Raw genomic sequence first — 19,634 nt, 5'->3', positions numbered from 1 at the left:
GGGGAGTGGTACTTCAGCCCAGGGGGGGTGGCTTCACCCCCTCGTGGCTACGATCGCTCTGATTGGCTGTTGAAAGTGAAACAGCCAATCAGAGCGATTTGTAATATTTCACCTATGAAAATGGTGAAATATTACAATCCTGCCATGGCCGATGCTGCAATATCATCGGCCATGGCTGGAAACCCTGATCTGCCCCTCCCACCGCCACCGATAGCCTCCCCAGTCCTCTGTCCTGTGCTCCGCTCCCCTCAGTCTGCCTGTCCACTCCCCGTCCTCCTGTCCACTCCCCCCGTGCTCCGATCCTATCCCCCCATGCTCCGATCCCCCCGTGCTCCGATTCCCCCCCCTCATACTTACCGAGCCTCCCGGTGTCCATCCGTCTGCTCCATGGGTGCCGCCATCTTCCAAAATGGCGGGCGCATGCGCAGTGCGCCCGACGAATCTGCTGGCCAGCAGATTCGTTCTAGGTACATTTTGATCACTGTGATAAAACCTATCACAGTGATCAAAATAAAAAAAAATAGTAAATGAACCCCCCCTTTATCACCCCCATAGGCAGGGACATTAATAAAAATAAAGATAATATATTTACTTTTATTTTTACACTAGGGTTAGGGTTAGGGCTAGGGTTAGGGCTACGGCTAGGGTTAGGGTTAGGGCTAGAATTAGGGTTAGAATTAGAATTAGGGTATGTGCACACGCTGCGGATTTCGCTGCGGAACCGCAGCGTTTCCGCAGCTGCGGGTCCGCAGTGGTTTCCCATAAGTTTACAGTACAATGTGCGGATTCTGCTGCGGGTTTACACCTGCTCCAATAGAAAACTGCAGGTGTAATCCCGCAGCTGAAACCTCACTAGAAACCGCGATAAATCCGCAGTAAAAACCCAAGGCTATGTGCACACGGTGCGGATTTGGCTGCGGATCCGCTGCTGATTGGCCGCTGCGGATTCGTAGCAGATTTCTATCAGGTTTACAATACCATGTAAACTTATGGAAAACCAAATCTGCTGTGCCCATGGTGCGGAAAATACCGTGCGGAAACGCTGCATTGTATTTTCCGCAGCATGTCAATTCTTTGTGCGGTTTCCGCATCGTTTTACACCTGTTCCTCAACAGGAATCCGCAGGTGAAATCCGCACAAAAAAATGCTGGAAATCCGCTGTAAATCCGCAGGTAAAACACAGTGCATTTTACCTGTGGATTTTTCAAAAATGGTGCGGAGAAATCTCACACAAATCCACAACGTGGGCACATAGCCTTAGGGTTAGGGTTGGAATTAGAGTTAGGGTTGGAATTAGGGCTAGGGTTGGAAATAGGGTTAAGATTAGGCATGTAGTTAGGGTTATGGTTAGGGTTAGGGGTGTGTTGGGGTTAGGGTTGTGGTTAGGGTTGGGATTAGGGTTAGGATTAGGGTTGGGATTAGGGTTAGGGGTGTGTCGGGGTTAGGGTTGTGGTTAGGGTTGTGTTGGGGTTAGGGTTGTGATTAGGGTTATGGCTAGAGTTGGGATTAGGGTTAGGGGTGTGTTGGGGTTAGTGTTGGAGTTATAATTGAGGGGTTTCCACTGTTTAGGCACATCAGGGGTCTCCAAACGCAACATGGCGCCACCATTGATTCCAGCCAATCTTGCGTTCAAAAAGTCAAATGGTGCTCCCTCCCTTCCGAGCCCTGACATGCACCCAAACAGTGGTTTACCCCCACATATGGGGTACCAGCATACTCAGGACAAACTGTGCAACAACTATTGGGGTCCAATGTTTCCGGCTACCCTTGCGAAAATAAAAAATTGCTTGCTAAAACATAATTTTTGAGGAAAGAAGAATGATTTTTTATTTTCATGGTTCTGCATTGTAAACTTTTGTGAAACACTTGGGGGTTCAAAGTGCTCACCACATGTCTAGATAAGTTCCTTGGGGGGTCTAGTTTTCAAAATGGGGTCACTTGCGGGGGGTTTCTACTGTTTAGGCACATCAGGGGCTCTGCAAACGCAACGTGACGCCCGCAGACCATTCCATCAAAGTCTGCATTTCAAAACGTCACTACTTCCCTTCTGAGCCCCGACGTGTGCCCAAACAGTGGTTTACCCCCACATGTGGGGTACCAGCATACTCAGGACAAACTGGGCAGTTACTGTTGGGGTCTTATTTCTCCTGTTACCCTTGTGAAAATAAAAAATTGCTTGCTGAAACATAATTTTTGAGGAAAGAAAAATGATTTTTTATTTTCATGGCTCTGCGTTATAAACTTCTGTGAAGCACTTGGGGGTTTAAAGTGGTCACTGCACATCTAGATTAGTTCCATTGGAGGTCTAGTTTCCAAAATGGGGTCACTTGTGGGGGAGCTCCAATGTTTAGGCACACAGGGGCTCTCCAAACACGACATGGTGTCCGCTAACGATTGGAGCTAATTTTTCATTCAAAAAGTCAAATGGCGCTCCTTCCCTTCCGAGCCCTGCCGTGTGCACAAACAGTGGTTTACCCCCACATGTGAGGTATCAGTGTACTCAGGAGAAATTGCCCAATAAATTTTTCGATCCATTTTACCATGTTGTCCATGTGGAAATGAACAAATTGAGGCTAAAATACATTTTTTGTGAAAAAAAGTACTTTTTCATTTTTACGGATCAATTTGTGAAGCACCTGGGGGTTCGAAGTGCTCACTATGCAACTAGATAAGCTCCTTGGGGGGTCTAGTTTCCAAAATGGGGTGACTTGTGGGGGAGCTCCAATGTTTAGGCACACAGGGGCTCTCCAAATGGGACATGGTGTCCACTAAAGATTGGAGCCAATTTTTCATTGAAAAAGTCAAATGGCGCTCCTTCCCTTCCGAACCCTGCCGTGCACCCAAACAGTGGTTCCTCCCCCATATGGGGTATTGGCGTACTCAGGACATATTGTACAATAACTTTTGGACCGTTCCAGTTTCTCTTTTTACCTTTGGGAAAATAAAAAAATTGTTGCCAAAAGAGCATTTTTGTGACTAAAAAGTTAAATGTTCATTTTTTCCTTCCATGTTGCTTCTGCTGCTGTGAAGCACCTGAAGGGTTAATAAACTTTTTGAATGTGGTTTTGAGCACCTTTAGGGGTGCAGTTTTTAGAATGGTGTCACTTTTGGGTATTTTCAGCCATATAGACCCTTCAAACTGACTTCAAATGTGAGGTGGTCCCTAAAAAAAAAGGTTTTGTAAATTTCGTTGTAAAAATGAGAAATCGCTGGTCAAATTTTAACCCTTATAACTTCCTAGCAAAAAAAATTTTGTTTCCAAAATTGTGCTGATGTAAAGTAGACATGTGGGTAATGTTATTTATTAACTATTTTGTGTCACATAACTCTCATTTAACAGAATAAAAATTCAAAATTTGAAAATTGCGAAATTTTTCGCTAAATTTCCATTTTTTTCACAAATAAACGCAAAAATTATCGACCTAAATTTACCACTAACATGAAGCCCAATATTTCACGAAATAACAGTCTCAGAACCGCTAGGATCCGTTGAAGTGTTCCTGAGTTATTACCTCATAAAGGGACACTGGTCAGAATTGCAAAAAACGGCCAGGTCATTAAGGTCAAAATAGGTTGGGTCATGAATGGGTTAAGTACAGATTTTTCTTTTCAGATTTAGTTAATAAAAATGTATGGCTATCTTTATAGCTGAGTACTGGTTCAATGCCAGACATTTATGGCTTAACTATATTCAATACAATACATATGATCTAATGCCCTAAAAAAAATGCTCTGGGAAAGGGCTACAGCTGCGTGGTTGTTGCAGAAGGAGTCCATATTGCTTAAAATGTGTCGGCTATACATATTTGAGATTAGACTCCTGTACTGAGCTCTCTAGAATGACACCAGTGGAAAATCGAAGCAGTATTTGACATATGTAAAACCATGAAGTATAAATAGCTGGTGTCTACCTTGTCTAATACATAAAATGTTAACGTGTGGCCCCTGAGAGCTGACCCTAGGGACTACTTGGCATGCAAAAACCCTAAAAAGAACCTCTGGTAGAGATGACACTGTCAGACAGGAAGCCCTCCAAAAGCATTAACCCTAGAATGCGTATCTCAGTCATTTTAGACTTGGTAGCTTACTTTTCTTTGCTATTTTCTGTAAAATGACTTTTATGTTTTTCATATCTTTCCAATTTTGAAATAAACTTGTAAAAGATATTTATTTGAGTTTCTTCCATATGATTTGCACAAGGGCCTTAAATTGTCAATTGATCTGGCTAACATTGGCAGCTTTGATGACTTTAGTGTGTGTAAGGCCTTTAGTAAACATGTTTGGCATGTGCCCTGTGAAAGTGGCTCATATTCTTAACTTGACTCTGCAAAAACTCTTACTGTTGCTTTTATTTATTCTCATCTGGACTAATGCAACTCACTACTAATTGGTCTCCTGCTCACTAAACTCTCCCCTGTTCAATCCATCCTCAATGTGGCAGCCAGGATCATATTCCTGTCTAACTGCTACATTGATGTCTCCACCCTTTGCCAGTCATTGCACTGGTTGCCCATCCGATGCAGAGTATAATATAAACGTAACACTCTCACCCACAAAGCGCACCACAGTTCTTTATCGCTCTACATCTCCTAACTTATCTCTGTCTACCATCCTTCCCATGCTCTTCATTCCACTAATGACCTAAGACTAGCAATAATCATAACCTACCACTCCCATCTCCAACACTTCTCGTGTGCTGCACTACCCAGGACCATTTGATTAAAACTCAATACCCACAGTTTTAAACATGTCCTAAAATACATTTCTGAACTTTCACCTTACTTCACTTGACTTACCTAACTATTTCCATTTTTCTCTGACAAAATTTTACTCTGTATCTCATGCACTTAATAGAACTTTGTAATTATACTTGTACAGATACTGGGCTGATTACCGGCTCATGCAGCATTCTTGGGACGTCTCTATTTATTATATTGATGGATGGAGCGTACACGACAAGCATTTTTTATCATTTATCTTCTGTGTCTCCCCCATTTCCTCATAGATTGTAAGCTTGGGAGCAGGGCCTTCAGTCCTCCTCGTGTCTGTTGAACTATGTGTTACTGTCTTTAATTGTCTGTACAAGTCCCCTCTGAATTGTAAAGTGCTGCTTAATATGATGGGGCTATAGAAATATATTTTTTATTATTATATGATGAACATAATCTTAAACCATCATTCACCGGATGGAGGGAAAAGGCAGGTCCACTTGTCCTTTGTCTGAGTGGCATTCGCATAATATGTATACCTCAAATTTATACACAAATGTGATGTTAACATGTTGTCTTAATGCTCCTAAACATAAGATTCAGGTTGGTCATGGCTGCTGATATCTTCTGGATGTTCCGATCATCTAATGATCGTGGCGGTGTTCCGACTCTTCCTATAGATGATGCCGTTGCCCGAATGCTTAGCTGAGCATTAATGTATGTTGGAGAGTCTGGAGGGATAACTGTGTATGGCCATTTGAAGAACCATCTATTATCACAGCAACAGCTTTTTTTCTAGTGTTGCTAGGTAATAATAATCTTCACACATTCTGGTTACACTCTATGGGTGCATTTACACTGTGCGATGCACAGCTTTAAACCACCCCCAACTAGCAACAAACATGTCTGTGACCATCTGATTGGGGACTGCACTTAATGGAATAGGTGGCAGCAGGTTGAGATCCCTGATCTAGAATGTAACTTAGCTACTGAGTACTAGCCACTAGTACTTTTTAACTTTTTTTTTTTTTTTCATAAAATACAAAGGAAATGTGTCATCTTTAACTTTAGGCCTTTCAGAGGCCATTTCATCTTCAACTTTCTTCACTGTTCACAATAACAGTAATTTTGACCAGGAGTGCCCAACCTTTTACATGCCACTGTATCTTTTAAAGGTATTCTTATTTTTAATGTCAATTTCATTTGGGTAGAAAATTAGTCTGCCAGATTAATTTTTTGTAAGTGTTATAACAAAAATTTCATTGAACTGTTAGTTACATCAGACAATTATTTGCTGATAGCTTCTGTTTCTTTACAGAATATAAAATGAAGGAAGATTCGGCATTATTACATGCTTCAGGCTTTGAAGATCTTATTATGTTTACAAACTCTGCACTTTTTGAACATTTGCCACACAACGAGACTAAAGATGAAGGAAGCAGGTCACATGTCAGACGGAAACGCTTTATTTCATATCCAAGATATGTAGAGCTCATGGTTACAGCAGATGCAAAAATGGTGCGCCATCATGGCAGAAACCTACAGCACTATGTTTTAACTCTAATGTCAATTGTAAGTAATGGGGATGTAATTTGACACAACAAATAACATACTGTATGTTTCTAGCGGACTAATGTTCCTTTTCCGCAACATGAGAAATCATTCTATGGCCCCACTCTCTATGTATCAAGTATGTAAATTTTATTATTATAGTATTGTTATTAGCATAAATGGCTTTATTGCTTGTGTAGATAATGGCGTAGTTTGAAGCCTTTGGCCTCAATGCAAAATCTCCACCACAGCCTCCAAGTATCAAGTGTCTTTAAAGGGAACATGTCCTGTAAAATAACGATATTAACCTGCAGATATGGGGTTAATCTGCAGGTTAATAGGATTCTGAAGCTGACTGGCTCCTGCATTGAGAGCCCCACTGCTGGGAGGAAATGAACTTTATTCCTCCCAGCAACCTCGGGCGTTCAGTCATAGAGAAGTGGCTTTAGTCACTGCTCAGTGCATAGTGAGTGGCGGCTGTAACCATGCCCCATCACTGACTGACTGCCATCTCTAATACTGAGGCAGCTGTCAGTTAGTGCTGAGGGCATAGTTACAGCCAGCACTCATCATGCACTGAGCGGTAACTGAAGCCGCTCCTCTGTAACTGAAAGCCCGAGGCTGCTGGGAGGAATACATTTCATTCCGGCAGCAGGGCTCTCAGTGCTGGTGCTGAGCAGCTTCAGAATGTTGTTACCCTGCAGATTAAGCCCATATCTATAGGTTAATAGCGTTTTTTACATGATGGGCTCCCTTAAAAGTACTAATCTTTTCATATGGGTCAAAGGGACTATTTGGGTCTCCCTAGGATCCATGGCCAAGGTGCGACTGCAACCCCTGCACCCACTATAGTTATGCCCCTGTGTGTAGAACATATCACCAATACGATCTAGTTGATTCATAATAAATAGGCCTTAGTGGCAAAAGACTACAAATGATGCACCAAATGGGGTTTTTAACCTGAGTCATCCTGACTAGCGAGTCCATCTTGCAAGACTCAGGGTATGTGCACACGTCAGGATTTCTTGCAGAAATTTTCCTGAAAAAAAAATGGAAATTTGTGCCAGAAATCCACATGCGTTTTTTTCGCATTTTTGATGCATTTTTTGTGCGTTTTTCCCAGATGCATAGAATTGCGGTAAAAACGCAGAAAAACCGCAAAATTAATTAACATGCTAATTTTTTTACCGCGATGCGTTTTTTTCGCGGAAAAAAACGCATCCATGTGCACAAAACATGCAGAATGCATTCTAAATGATAGAATGCATAATGCATGTGTTTTTAATGAGTTTTTATAGCAATTTTATCGTGAAAAAACGCAAAAAAAAGCGAAAAAACCTGAACGTGTGCACATGGCCTCAGGGTATGTGCACACGTCAGGATTTCTTGCAGAAATTTTCCTGACAAAAATCGAGAAATTTCTGCCAGAAATCCGCATGCGTTTTTTTGCTCGTTTTTGACGCGGTTTTTTTGCGGAAAATTTGTGGATTTTTTAGCATTTTTCTCCTGACACTCCAAAATCATGGGAAGTCCGCAAAAAATCCACAAAAAGAATGAACAAGTTCATTCTTTTTGCGGATTGCGTTTTTTTTTTGCGGAAAAAAACGCAACATCTGCACAAAAATTGCGGAATGCATTCTAAATGATAGGATGCATAATGTAAGCGTTTTTTGTGCAGAATTACAGCGTTTTTATCGGGGAAATCCGCAAAAAAAACGCTAAAATTCCTGAAGAAATCCTGACGTGTGCACATACCCTCACTGTATGACGGATTTGGTTGTTCCTGTGGGAGCTCACTACATTTGAAACAGGATTCCATGGTTTATTTTCTGATACTAGTGTGAGTAAATGGTTTCTATATATGGGTGCTATGTTGTGTGCCAAGAGGAATGTCGTGTGATATTTGATATGATCACTTGTGCTAAGCAGCCTGCACCCACCCTTGATTGAGAGCCTCTGCAGCAAAAAAAACCCTCTCTCCCTAATGTAAATCTGTTCCATGTGTATAAACAAAGTTACTAAAGTAGAATGTTCACACATGAACAGGTTTCTTTTAACCCTTATCTTTTACTTATTACTTATAAATGTCTTATAACAATATCCACAGAACAGAATTCATAATCTAAGGATTAAATATTTTTGGTCCTAGTGCCATATATGAAAGGGGCCTAAGTATATGTAGGATGGAAACTCCTGCACAACAATTCATGCACCAAAAAAATGGAGTAACTAGTCCATCCAAAAACTATAGTCATTTTATTACACAAATATCTTTTAAAAATGGCATATGACAATTACAACAAACATGAAGTTAAAAGCTTAAGCAAGATACAGGTGTCAATATAGTACATGCCGCATATATGTGTTTGGGTTGCGAAGAGATACTATATCATGAAATTCAATAGGATATAGCAGCTAGTACAGTATAGGAGTCTGTATATTATATCAAACATATTTACATTACCAGCTTCACATAACTTTTCTGCCTGTACAAAAACGCACCATGTAAGCTCATCGGTAAGGTAATTCATTCTGACTACACTGAGAAGCCATAACCATAATGATCCCTGGGAACCAAAACTGCAAATACTAGTTATTAATATCTCTTACTCATCTATCACCCACGTGGACCAAGTACCTAAACAGCACCAACGCGCGTTTCGCGTGGGCTCCCTCAGGGGGCCGTATAACTTATAAATACCTTGTTTAGTGGATTATGCAAATGTACAACATAAGGCAATTAAAGAAAGATGATTAATATATTTCTATTAATGAAAGCCTACTTTGTGAATTTGAAAAACGCAAGTGTGGCCACCACTCCATTCACTACTATGGAACCGACACAAGCGCTGTGTTGTTACATTTTAACTTTAAATGGAGTCTGTCACCCGCCAAAACTCAATTAAAAGTATTTATACAGTCCTGCAAGCGACGTAGCCCCTATAGAAGTCTTACCTACAGTATTGATGTAACTTGTTTAATTGTACACAAAACAGTTTTGTTGCATATGTAAATGAAGGCTTCTCTGTGCACCCTTGGCTTGGCCAAAGGCTCAATGCACTGTTTTACCCCCTAAATCAACATTATGCACACTTCACAATTGCTTGATTGTTGTCCTCACTGACAGTGCAGGAGCTAAAGAGGCTTTAAGCAGGATCACGCAGTAATAAAATGTAGACAGGTTGAGGGATGAGATTGTGCCCGCTGTGTGCGCACTTGTTCGGCTCCTGCAATAATGGTGGGAATGTGCAAGGCCAGGGATTCAGTATAGGCATCACTCTGGACAAGTGAGCGTTGTCATTGAAGAAAAGGAGTTGTACATGGCATATGGATTGAGTGTGCATAACGATGCCTTGGTCTTGTCAAAAGTGAACAGAGTGGCCCTCTTTTGCTTATGTGTGTCTATACTATTAAAAAAGAGAAATCTATACTACAGGTATGAGTTTTATAGGGGTTACCTCTCTTATAGAACTTTAGAAGTGCCAGTAGTTTAAATCGAGTTTTTGGTGTGACAGACTACCATTAGGCAAGGATAAAAATCACAAGATATCCAAGAGATTTTTTTTAAACAATTGTTTTCATCACAGTTAGTTTCTCATGTCATTCTACTAGTGTCTTTGTCTTAACTGCTCGTTGAACTCATAAGAGAGTAATTTACTGTCTTACTGTATATGATCAATGATACATTTTTTTATGCTAGGTTGCTGCTATCTACAAAGATCCAAGCATTGGGAATCTCATAAATATCTTGATTGTAAAGCTGATTGTCATTCACAATGAACAGGTATGTTATTTAACAATTTTATTCTTATATTTGAATCACAATGTTCATTCTGAATCCATTTTCATTTTCTGAAGAGGCAATTTGCATTTTTTTTAACAAAATTTAAATGAACGGTAATACATAGAAGTAGTACTGATGTTGAAGTCATACAATTATCTTCAAAGGTTTGCTAGTTAAAAGCAGCCACATAGACAAAAAAAATTAAATTGATCTGACACAGGCTTGTTCTAACAAACCCTTCATCTGGACCATTAATGTCCAAAACTTATTGCAATGTCACCATTTTTACATAAAAAATAGTTAAGTAATCCTTCTGATGTTTTCCTTACACATGTCTGGCATGTATTACCAGAATTTTGGAAAAAATGAGCACTGTGCATATTCACATTGCCTATATTAAAGTGGCCTTGCTCTGTGGTGGACATGTTTATCTGCAGAGCAAATCACAAATTATATTGTAACTGGATCTGTAGCAGAAAGACAGCTCAGGTAGAATGATGTGAAGATGGAGGGAGGTGCAGCACTGTAAAGAGGACTGGTAGACAATATACAGAGGTGAGCAGGAGTTGTAGGGTAGAGCAGCACTGTGGAGAGGAGGGGTAGGGTGGAAGACACAGGTGAGGAGGAGATGTAAGATGGTACAGCACTGTGGATAGGACAGGTAGCGTGGCAGACCAAGATGAGGAGATGTAGGGTGGTGCGGCACTCTGGATAGGACAAGTAGGTGGTAGACATGGATGAGGAGATGTAGGGCGGTGCAGCACTATGTATAGGACGGGTAAGGTGGTAGACAGAGATAAAGAGGAGATGTAGGGTGATGCAGCTCTGTGGAGAGAACTAGTATGTGGTAGACAGAGATGAGGAGTAGATGCATGGTGGTGCAGCACTGTGTAGAGGACAAGTAGGTGGTTGACAGAGATGAGGAGATGTAGGGCTGTGCAGTACTGTGGAGCGGATGGATATGGTGGTAGAGGTGATGAGATACAGGGTTGTGCAGTACTGTGGAGAGGATGAGTAGGGTGCTAGACAGAGATGAGTAGGAGGTGTAGAATCATAGAATGTTAGAGTTGAAATGGACCTCTAGGGTCATCTTTTCCAATCCCCTACAGCAGACCTGGGCAAAGTGCCGCCCATGAGCCACATCCGGCCCTCTGGCTGTCTAAGTCTGGCCGGCGGAACGAGACAGCCGTGGGGCTGGAAATCAGAGGTCCACGGGCAGCACGATGCCTGCTCACCCGCCCGCTGTTTCCATGTGTGCCGCAGCTCTGCGAGGCGCCACTGACTCCTTGGTGGAGGAGGGGCCTCCGGGCACTTCCTCCACCAATCAGCATGTGAAACAGCTGAAGCGATGACGTCATTTCATCGCGTCAGCTGTGTACTCCGGAGAGTCTGCGCATCGGAGGTAGGGAGAGAAGCAGAGCGCCAGGGAATGGGACCGAGGTGAGTATGTGGTGTTTTTTTTCCTTATGTGTGTGGGCTATTTGGGTGGGCATGGTGCAGCTATGGGGGTGACATGGTGCTGCACACATGGGGTGACAATATGGTGCTGCACACATGGGGTGACAACATGGTGATGCACACATGGGGTGACAATATGGTGCTGCACATATGGGGTGACAACATGGTGATGCACACATGGGGTGAAAACATGATGCTGCACATGGGGGCTGACATGTTGCTGTACATGGTGCAGGACATGGGGGTGACATGGTGCTGCACATGGTGGGAGACATGGTGCTGCACATGGGAAGGAGACGTGGTGCTGCACATGGGGGTGAGAACATGGTGCTGCACACATGGGGTGACAACATGGTGCTGCACAGATGGGGTGACAACATGGTGCTGCACATGGGGGATGACATGGTGAAGGACATGGGGTGACATGGTTGTGCACATGGGGGGAGACATGGTGCTGCACATGGGGGGGAGACATGGTGCTGCACAAGGGGGGTGACATGATGCTGCACATGGGGGGTGACATGGTGCTGCATATGGGGGGTGACATGGTCTGCATATGGGGGCGACATGTTGCACATGGTGCTGCATATGGGGGCGACATGCTGCACATGGTGCTGCTATGGGGGTCACATGCGGCACATGGTGCTGCATATAGAGGCGACATGGTACACATGGGGAGGCTATGGGGCCAACATGCTGCACATGAGGAGGCTATGGGGGTGACATGCTTCACATGGGGAGGCTATGGGGGGACATGCTGCACATGGTGCTGCATATGGGGGCAACATGCTGCACATGGTGCTGCATATGGAGGTGACATTCTGCACATGGGGAGTGTTATGATCCTGGTGGTAGGATCTCAAACTGACCAGACACATATACCCTGAATATATAGGACAAGTTCTGGGGATGTGGAAGCTATACTGACTGCAATCCTGATCCTATCCAAACACACTAAAGGCAGCTGTGGAATGTTACCTGAAAACCTAGACGCCTCGTCACAGCCTGAGAAACTGACTACCCCTAGAGAGAAAGCAAAGACCTCACTTGCCTCAGAGAAATATCCCCAAAGTTTTAGATAGCCCCCCACAAATAATAACGGTGAGTTAAGGGGAAAACACAAACGTAGAGATGAAACAGGTTTAGCAAATGAGGCCCGCTAATACTAGATAGGCAGAAAATAGATAGGTGTCTGTGCGGTCAGTTCAAAAGTAAACCACGCAGAGAATACAAGACCCCCACACCGACTCACGATGTGAGGGGCACACTCTGCACCCCAGAACTAACCAGCAAGCAAAAAATCACATAAAAGCAAGCTGGGCTGAACTCATAATATAATGAGAAACGTTTTCAAGGAAATAATGAGAAACTGAACAAGCAAACTTAGCTTCTCATAGCAGGAGACTGGTCACAAGGAATATTCAGGAGAGCACAGGATCAGGACTGAATACACCGACAGCAGGCGACAAGTAAAGGTCCAGGTGAGTTAAATAGGCCCAGCCTAGCAGGAGATGAAAACAGCTGAGCCCAGCCAAGACCAGCCACATCGCTAAAGGCCACTAGAGGGAGCCCAAGAACAAACTCACACAGTACCACTCGTGACCACAGGAGGGAGCCCGAGAACGGAATTCACAACAGGGGAGGTTATGAGGCCAACGTGCTGCACATAAGGAGGCCATGGGGGTGACATGCTGCACATGGGGAGGCTGTGGGGGTAACATGTTGCACATAGGGAACCTATGGGTGCGACATACAGTGTATATAGGTAGGCTGTGGGGTTCATGCAGTGTATATAGGGAGGCTTGTTGGGGCTCATGCAGTGCATATAGAGAGGCTGTGGGGCTCATGCAGTGCATATAGAGAGGCTGTGTGGGGCTCATACAGTGCATTTAGGGAGGCTGTGTGGGGCTCATGCAGTGCATATAGGGAGGCTGTGGGGCTCATGCAGTGTATATGGGGAGGCTGTGTGAGGCTCATGCAATATATATATAGGGAGGCTGTGTGGGGCTCATGCCATATATGGGGAGGCTGTGTGGTGCTCATGCCGCATATGGGGGAGGCTGTGTGGGGCTCATGCTGCTTATGGGGGAGGCTGTGTGGGGCTCATGATGTATATGGGGAGGCTGTATGGGGCTCACAATGTATATGGGGAGGCTGTGTGGGGCTCATGCCGTATATGGGGAGGCTGTGTGGGGCTCATGCCGCATATAAAGGGCTGTTGGGGGGCTCATACGATATACAGAATGGGCTGTGCTGAGGTTCAAATTATATATAGGGGATGTCAGCATACTTAATTCTGCTCAATATACAATTGTGATACAATTAATATTAGTAAAATTATCAATACTATAATAATTATAAAATATAATTATTAATATTGAGCAGAATTAATTTCGGCCTATTGGTTCGGCCCTCCACAACAGTCACCGTCTCTCATGTGGCCCCTCGGGAAAATTAATTGCCCACCCCTGCCCTACAGGATTCACTAAACCATCTCCATTGAAGGAGAACTCACCACCTCTCATGGAAGCCTGTTCCACTTATTGATCACCCTCACTGTCAAAAAGTTTTTTCTAATATCTAATCTGTATGTTCTCCCTTTCAGTTTCATTTTATTGCTGCTTGTGTTTCAATCTGCAAAAGAGAATAAGGATGAACACTCTTCACTGTGACATTCCTTCAGATATTTGTAGACAGCTATTAAGTCATATCTTAGCCTTCATTTTTGCAAGCTAAACATTCCCAGATCCTTTAAATGCTCCTCATAGGACATAGTTTGCAGTCTGCTCACCATCCTAGTAGATCTTCTCTGAACTTGCTCCAGTTTTTCAATGTCTTTTTTAAAATGAGGTGCCAAGAACTGGGCAGAGTATCTCAGATGAGGCCTGACCAAGGAGGAGTAGAGGGAGATAATTACTTCACATGATCTAGACTCTATGCTTCTCTTAATACATTCTAGAACTGTGTTTGCTTTTTTTGCTGCTGCATCACACTGTTGACTCATGTGCACTCTGCGATCTATTAGTATAACCTAATCTTTTTCACATGTGCTGTTGCTTAGCTTTATTCCTCCCATTCTGTAGATGTAATTTTTGTTTTTCTTGCCCAGATGTAGAATCTTGCATTTCTCCCTATTACATCCATTCTATTAGTCCCTGTCTTCATGTAGAAAATATATGAAATATCACTTAACTATTTTTTCAGCTGTTTCTTTCTTCTTATGCAAATTAATATTTAATTTTACACATAATAATGTAGTCATTTTTTTTTACATGAAGGATGGACCAGTAATCAACATTAATGCAGCTACAACACTTCAGAATTTTTGTGTCTGGCAAAGAACACAAAATATTCCTGATGACTCTCATCCATCTCACTATGATACAGCTGTTCTTCTAACCAGGTATCAATTATCAGATTTTTTTTTAATCAGTAGATTTGCACTGCATTTTTGTTCTGTTAGTAACTTTTACTTCCATCATCAACATCAAAGGTTTCTTCATGTTGTGGCATTTCCTATTTTCTATAATGTATTATTATTATTTGATCTGGAAATGTGATATTTGATGACATACAGTCATGAGAAAAATTAAGTATATCCATTTGGAAGACTGTTTTACGTATCAAGACATAATGAAAAATCATGTGGTCCTCAGAAAGAAGTAAAATTAGGTAAAAACAACTAAATACAACTTCAGCTAAACAACACATGACAGATTACACTGTGTCATTAACTATTTCACAAATACTAAATTTAGAAGCAATGTGTGAAAAAATAATTACACGCCATGAATATTACTTTTTTTAGTCTCTCATGCTGTTCTGGAGGAGTTTTGTCCCTCTCTTCTTTGCAATATTGCTTAATGTTAATCTGAGATGTGTTATCAGCCACTGACTGTACGATCACAGCCATGTATGTTTGCCACATTGTTCACATTGTTTCAGAGAAAAAACTTTTAATCGCTGCCGGGGACTGAGTCGCATTGTGAACCAGTCATACAGGTGCGTTCTTGGTGACTTTTCCTCGCCTTCTGCCTGTAATGGCATGCAGGTAGAGACCCAGGGTCAGACTAGCCCACCGGATAGAGATGGGCGAACCCAAACAGTAAAGTTCGGCATCTGTACGAACACCTACTGTTCGGGAACGGACACCGAACACGGACTTCACCAGGAAGTCCGTGTTACTGTTCGGGTCCGGCTGCCCGAACACTGGGTGTTTGTTGTGCTGTCATGTGCATGGCAGCTTGGCAAACATCGCTTCTGATCAGCGGTGAAATCATGCCCGCTGGTCAGAGAGCCGCGGTTCCCACACTGTCAAAAGACAGTGTGAGCGCTCAGCTGTAATTCCAGGTTTAAAGTTTACCTCCAGTCACTGGTGTCAGCTGATGGGACTACTAATCTCATCATCCGTCACCTGCTGCCACTAATAACAGTGAGAGCAGGATCAGCGGATGGGAGTATTTATCAGCCACTCCTGCGCTGTAAATAAATAATTTTTTTTTAAAAACGGCGTGGGTTCCCTTGTATTTTTGCTAACCAGCAAGGCAAAACTCACTGCTGGGAGCTGCAGCCTTCAGCTGTCAGCTTCAGCAAGGCTAGTTATCAAGAATAGAGGGGTCCCCACTCTGTATATTTTGATTATTTAAATAATTTGAAAAAATGGGGTGGGGTCCCCCCCCCCATTTTTGACAACCATTCTTGCTAAAGCAGGCAGCTGGGGCTTGGTATTCTCAGGCTGGTAAGGGGCCATGGATATTGCCCCCGCAGCCATAAAATAGCAGCCCGCAGCTGCCTAGAAAAGACACATCTACTAGATGCGCCAATTCTGGCGCTTTGTCCCGCTCTTCCCACTTGCCCTGTAGCGGTGGCAAGTGGGGTTATTTGTGGGGTTGATGTCACCTTTGTATTGTCAGGTGACATCAAGCCCACTGCTTAGTAATGGAAAGGCATCTATTAGACACCTATCCATTAGTAATCCTATAGTTATATGGTAAAGACACAGCCAGAATAAAGTCTTTTAATTGAAAGAAAGACACAGACTCCTTTAATAATCTTAGTTAAACCATACTTACGACCTCGCCTAATTCCACTGAAGCCCTCGATCTCCTGTAAGAAAACTAAAATAAAAAAACAACAATATACCATACCTGTCTGTTGTTCTGTTCCATGCCGTAATCCATGTCTGGGGGATAAACAGTTTTCAACCTGGATGGTGCCTAGATGTGACCATCCAGGCTGAGAACCACTGGTGACTAAACTGCTGTGGGCGCAGCCTCAGTGACCGGTGGTGACGTCATTGATATTACGTCCGGTCACCGAGGCTCCGTTCCCTGCCGGGCTGTACTGCGCTAACCTCGGTGAGATCCCCGCTAGCAGCGTGAGAGTTTTTCTCACCCTTGCAGGGTGAGATTAGTTCCCCTTCCATTTTTCAAGAATTGTTAATAGTTATTAGACCTTGATTTTTTTTGTGAACACTGGCTATTGGGTGGTTCCTGGATGGCCCTATTACCTTTTTTTAAATATATAAATTAGTACTTTAATACAATAATTAATAGTTAAATTTTAGGGGTTTTTGTTTTCTTTGTGGTTTTGCTTCTACTGTATATTGAGACCCCATTTATTTCTTTAAAGGTTTTGTTCTGGTAGCACAAAGGCTCTGGAAAAGCAAAATGCCGCCCCCCCCCATTCCCCCAAAATGAATTCATCAAATACTGCGCTCTGAAATCCAAATGCCCCCCTCCCTTCTGAGCCCCACAATAGGTCTAAACAACATTTAGCATACACATGTTTGGCATTTCTGTAGCGATGAGAGCTTGCCTGATTTACGGATGAGTGTCTCCAGAAGCATGAGCTGGGCATAATGTAATGGTTACTACAACATACTGGTTACTACAGCGTACTGATCACTACAATGTACTGGTCACTACAACAGCGGTTTGTAATTTTTACTCAGCAACATCCACTACAGCTTGTTTGTGGAAAACAGCCATGGAGTCAAAATCTTCAGTACACCTGTAGATAAATTTCCAAAGGGGTATAATATCCAAAATGGGGTCAATGGAGAGGAATTCTCTTCTTCTTGCACTTAGGCGCTCTGTATATGGAGTAGGAAAATCTATGCTCCAGGAGGCAAATAGTGCTCCGTCCTTCCCGAGTCTCACCATGTAGCTAAGCATTACTGTACAGCCATCTAACATGTTGATTTTCTATGAGGAGGTAAGTGCAAATCTGGATGTTGGTAATGCGGCCGATGTGATTTATCTGGACTTTGCAAAGGCATTTCATACTGTTGTAGCTGTTTGCATTCTGACCCAAAGTCAGATATGCAAGATCACCAGTGAGGCAAAATTAAGAGGTTACGCCCCAGATAACGGGCTCGGAGAAAAGCATGCACACAGGTTGTGAGCAAATCACTTTCCTACTTTAATGCCAAAAACAAGCCAGCGTTTTATGCCATTTACAGATAATGTAACTCTGTGTAATTCATGTAGCCCCCCCCGTTACCCAGGGTCAAGCTTTATTTACCATATATCCAGAACATGTTGTTGCTGACTATTAAAAACATATAAGATAAGAAGTATAAAATCCTTGAATTGGAGACTACAAGACTGTTACATTATAAGAACTAATTCTAGCAGATTCTAGCAATTAAAGGAAAAACATTAACCCTTCTATATCAATTTCCCCCTTTTGTAAATGGTAAAACCTTTTGCTATGGGGTCTGTTGGTGTTCACAAAGGAGCTACTGTCTCATGTGTCAAGTACCCATAAGTGGGCTTTCTACCTGCTTCGCCCATCCATCCTCAGTGTGGACACTCACTTCCTCCGTCAGCAGTGGTTATCTGGGGTCTATGATACACTATGGAGGGTTCAGCCTTAGATTTTTTTCTCACACATACATTATTCAATAGCTTAGGTAATACATATATCAGCACTTTTATAGCTACATAAAGCAATAAACAAAACAATAAAATTTGTATGAAAATCTGTACAATACCAGAAATCCATCCTGCTAGGCCACTAAATCAGTTGGCTGGATTTAAAAAGGAATCTCTGTATTGTATTAGTCTCATTGAGAACCTCAAGGAACCTGGAAAATCTGAGTCCAAGTCTCATTGTGTATGCAGTGTGGTGTTTATACCTTCCATGGCTCCAGAGGTAAGGCTAAGTACAGCATAGTCCTTGCAGATGCTGGGCTCTGTGTACAGATCCAACAGTCTTTTCGTTCTTGTCCTTCCATATCCTTTATAAGAAGAGCATGATGTCCAGAAAAGTTTGTTGTTCCAGTCGACATTTAAAAGTTTATCCAGTGTCTCTGAAGAGTGCAATAATCCTGATACTGCCAGCAAGGTGGTTAGAAGAACAGTCATTCTGCTGGTGAAGTGACCTTTTTACAGTGACTTGTGTGGATCCAGGTGGGCGTTCCCTCAAGTTTCACTGAGGTGGATGTGTTCAGCTGGACTTGGAATGGGCCATCAAACCGTGAATCTAGGCTTCTTCTCACGTGTCTGCGTATGACCACCCAATCACCTGGATTCAGCTGATGCACGTCTGCACTTTTATTAGGATCTGGAATGCATCAGAACACATGCTTATGCACCACATTAAGTATTTTCTGCAAGGCCTGGACATAGGTTGTCATAGAACTGTGTTGCATTTGTAGCACCTGTGGGAAGTACAGACCAGTCTTTGGCGCACTACCAAGCAGAACTGCAAAAGGAAACAAGCCTGTCTTTCTACTTGGAGTGTGTCTGACTGAAAAGAGTGCAAGAGACAAGCACTCTACCCAGTTCTTTCCTGTGTCTGCCATGACCTTTTGAATTTACAGTTTAAGTGTCCCATTTAGTCTTTCCACTTTCTCACTACTTTGTGTGGCCGATATGGTGTATGATATGCTTGCTGAATAAAAGTGCAGACGTGCATCAGCTGAATGCAGGTGATTGGGTGGTCATACGCAAACACGTGAGAAGGAGCCTGCATGATTTACTTCATTATTTCTCCCATGAAGTGTGTATCCCTATCACTTTCAGTGGTTTCTGGGACACCATATCTGCAGATCACTTCTTAAATCAGTTTGCCTGCAGTCGTTTTAGCATTTGCGCATTTTACGGGATAGGCTTCTGGCCAACCAG

At 42.8% G+C, this 19,634-nt stretch overlaps 1 protein-coding gene across 1 annotated transcript in view; it reads left to right on the top strand.

Annotated features, from left to right (window-relative positions):
- The window catches only part of ADAMTS20 (ADAM metallopeptidase with thrombospondin type 1 motif 20), a 469,041-nt gene that overhangs the window by 115,731 nt on the left and 333,676 nt on the right, over positions 1-19,634 (top strand). The window contains exons 4-6 of the mRNA XM_077265126.1: positions 6,028-6,281; positions 9,961-10,044; positions 14,781-14,905. Coding sequence (XP_077121241.1) covers positions 6,028-6,281; positions 9,961-10,044; positions 14,781-14,905 — 463 coding nt within the window. The remainder of the gene's footprint in view (positions 1-6,027; positions 6,282-9,960; positions 10,045-14,780; positions 14,906-19,634) is intronic.

Source organism: Ranitomeya variabilis, chromosome 5 (genome assembly GCF_051348905.1).
Source record: "Ranitomeya variabilis isolate aRanVar5 chromosome 5, aRanVar5.hap1, whole genome shotgun sequence".
NCBI classification, from domain to species: Eukaryota; Metazoa; Chordata; class Amphibia; order Anura; family Dendrobatidae; genus Ranitomeya; species Ranitomeya variabilis.
This window is presented reverse-complemented; position numbering and strand designations above follow the sequence as displayed.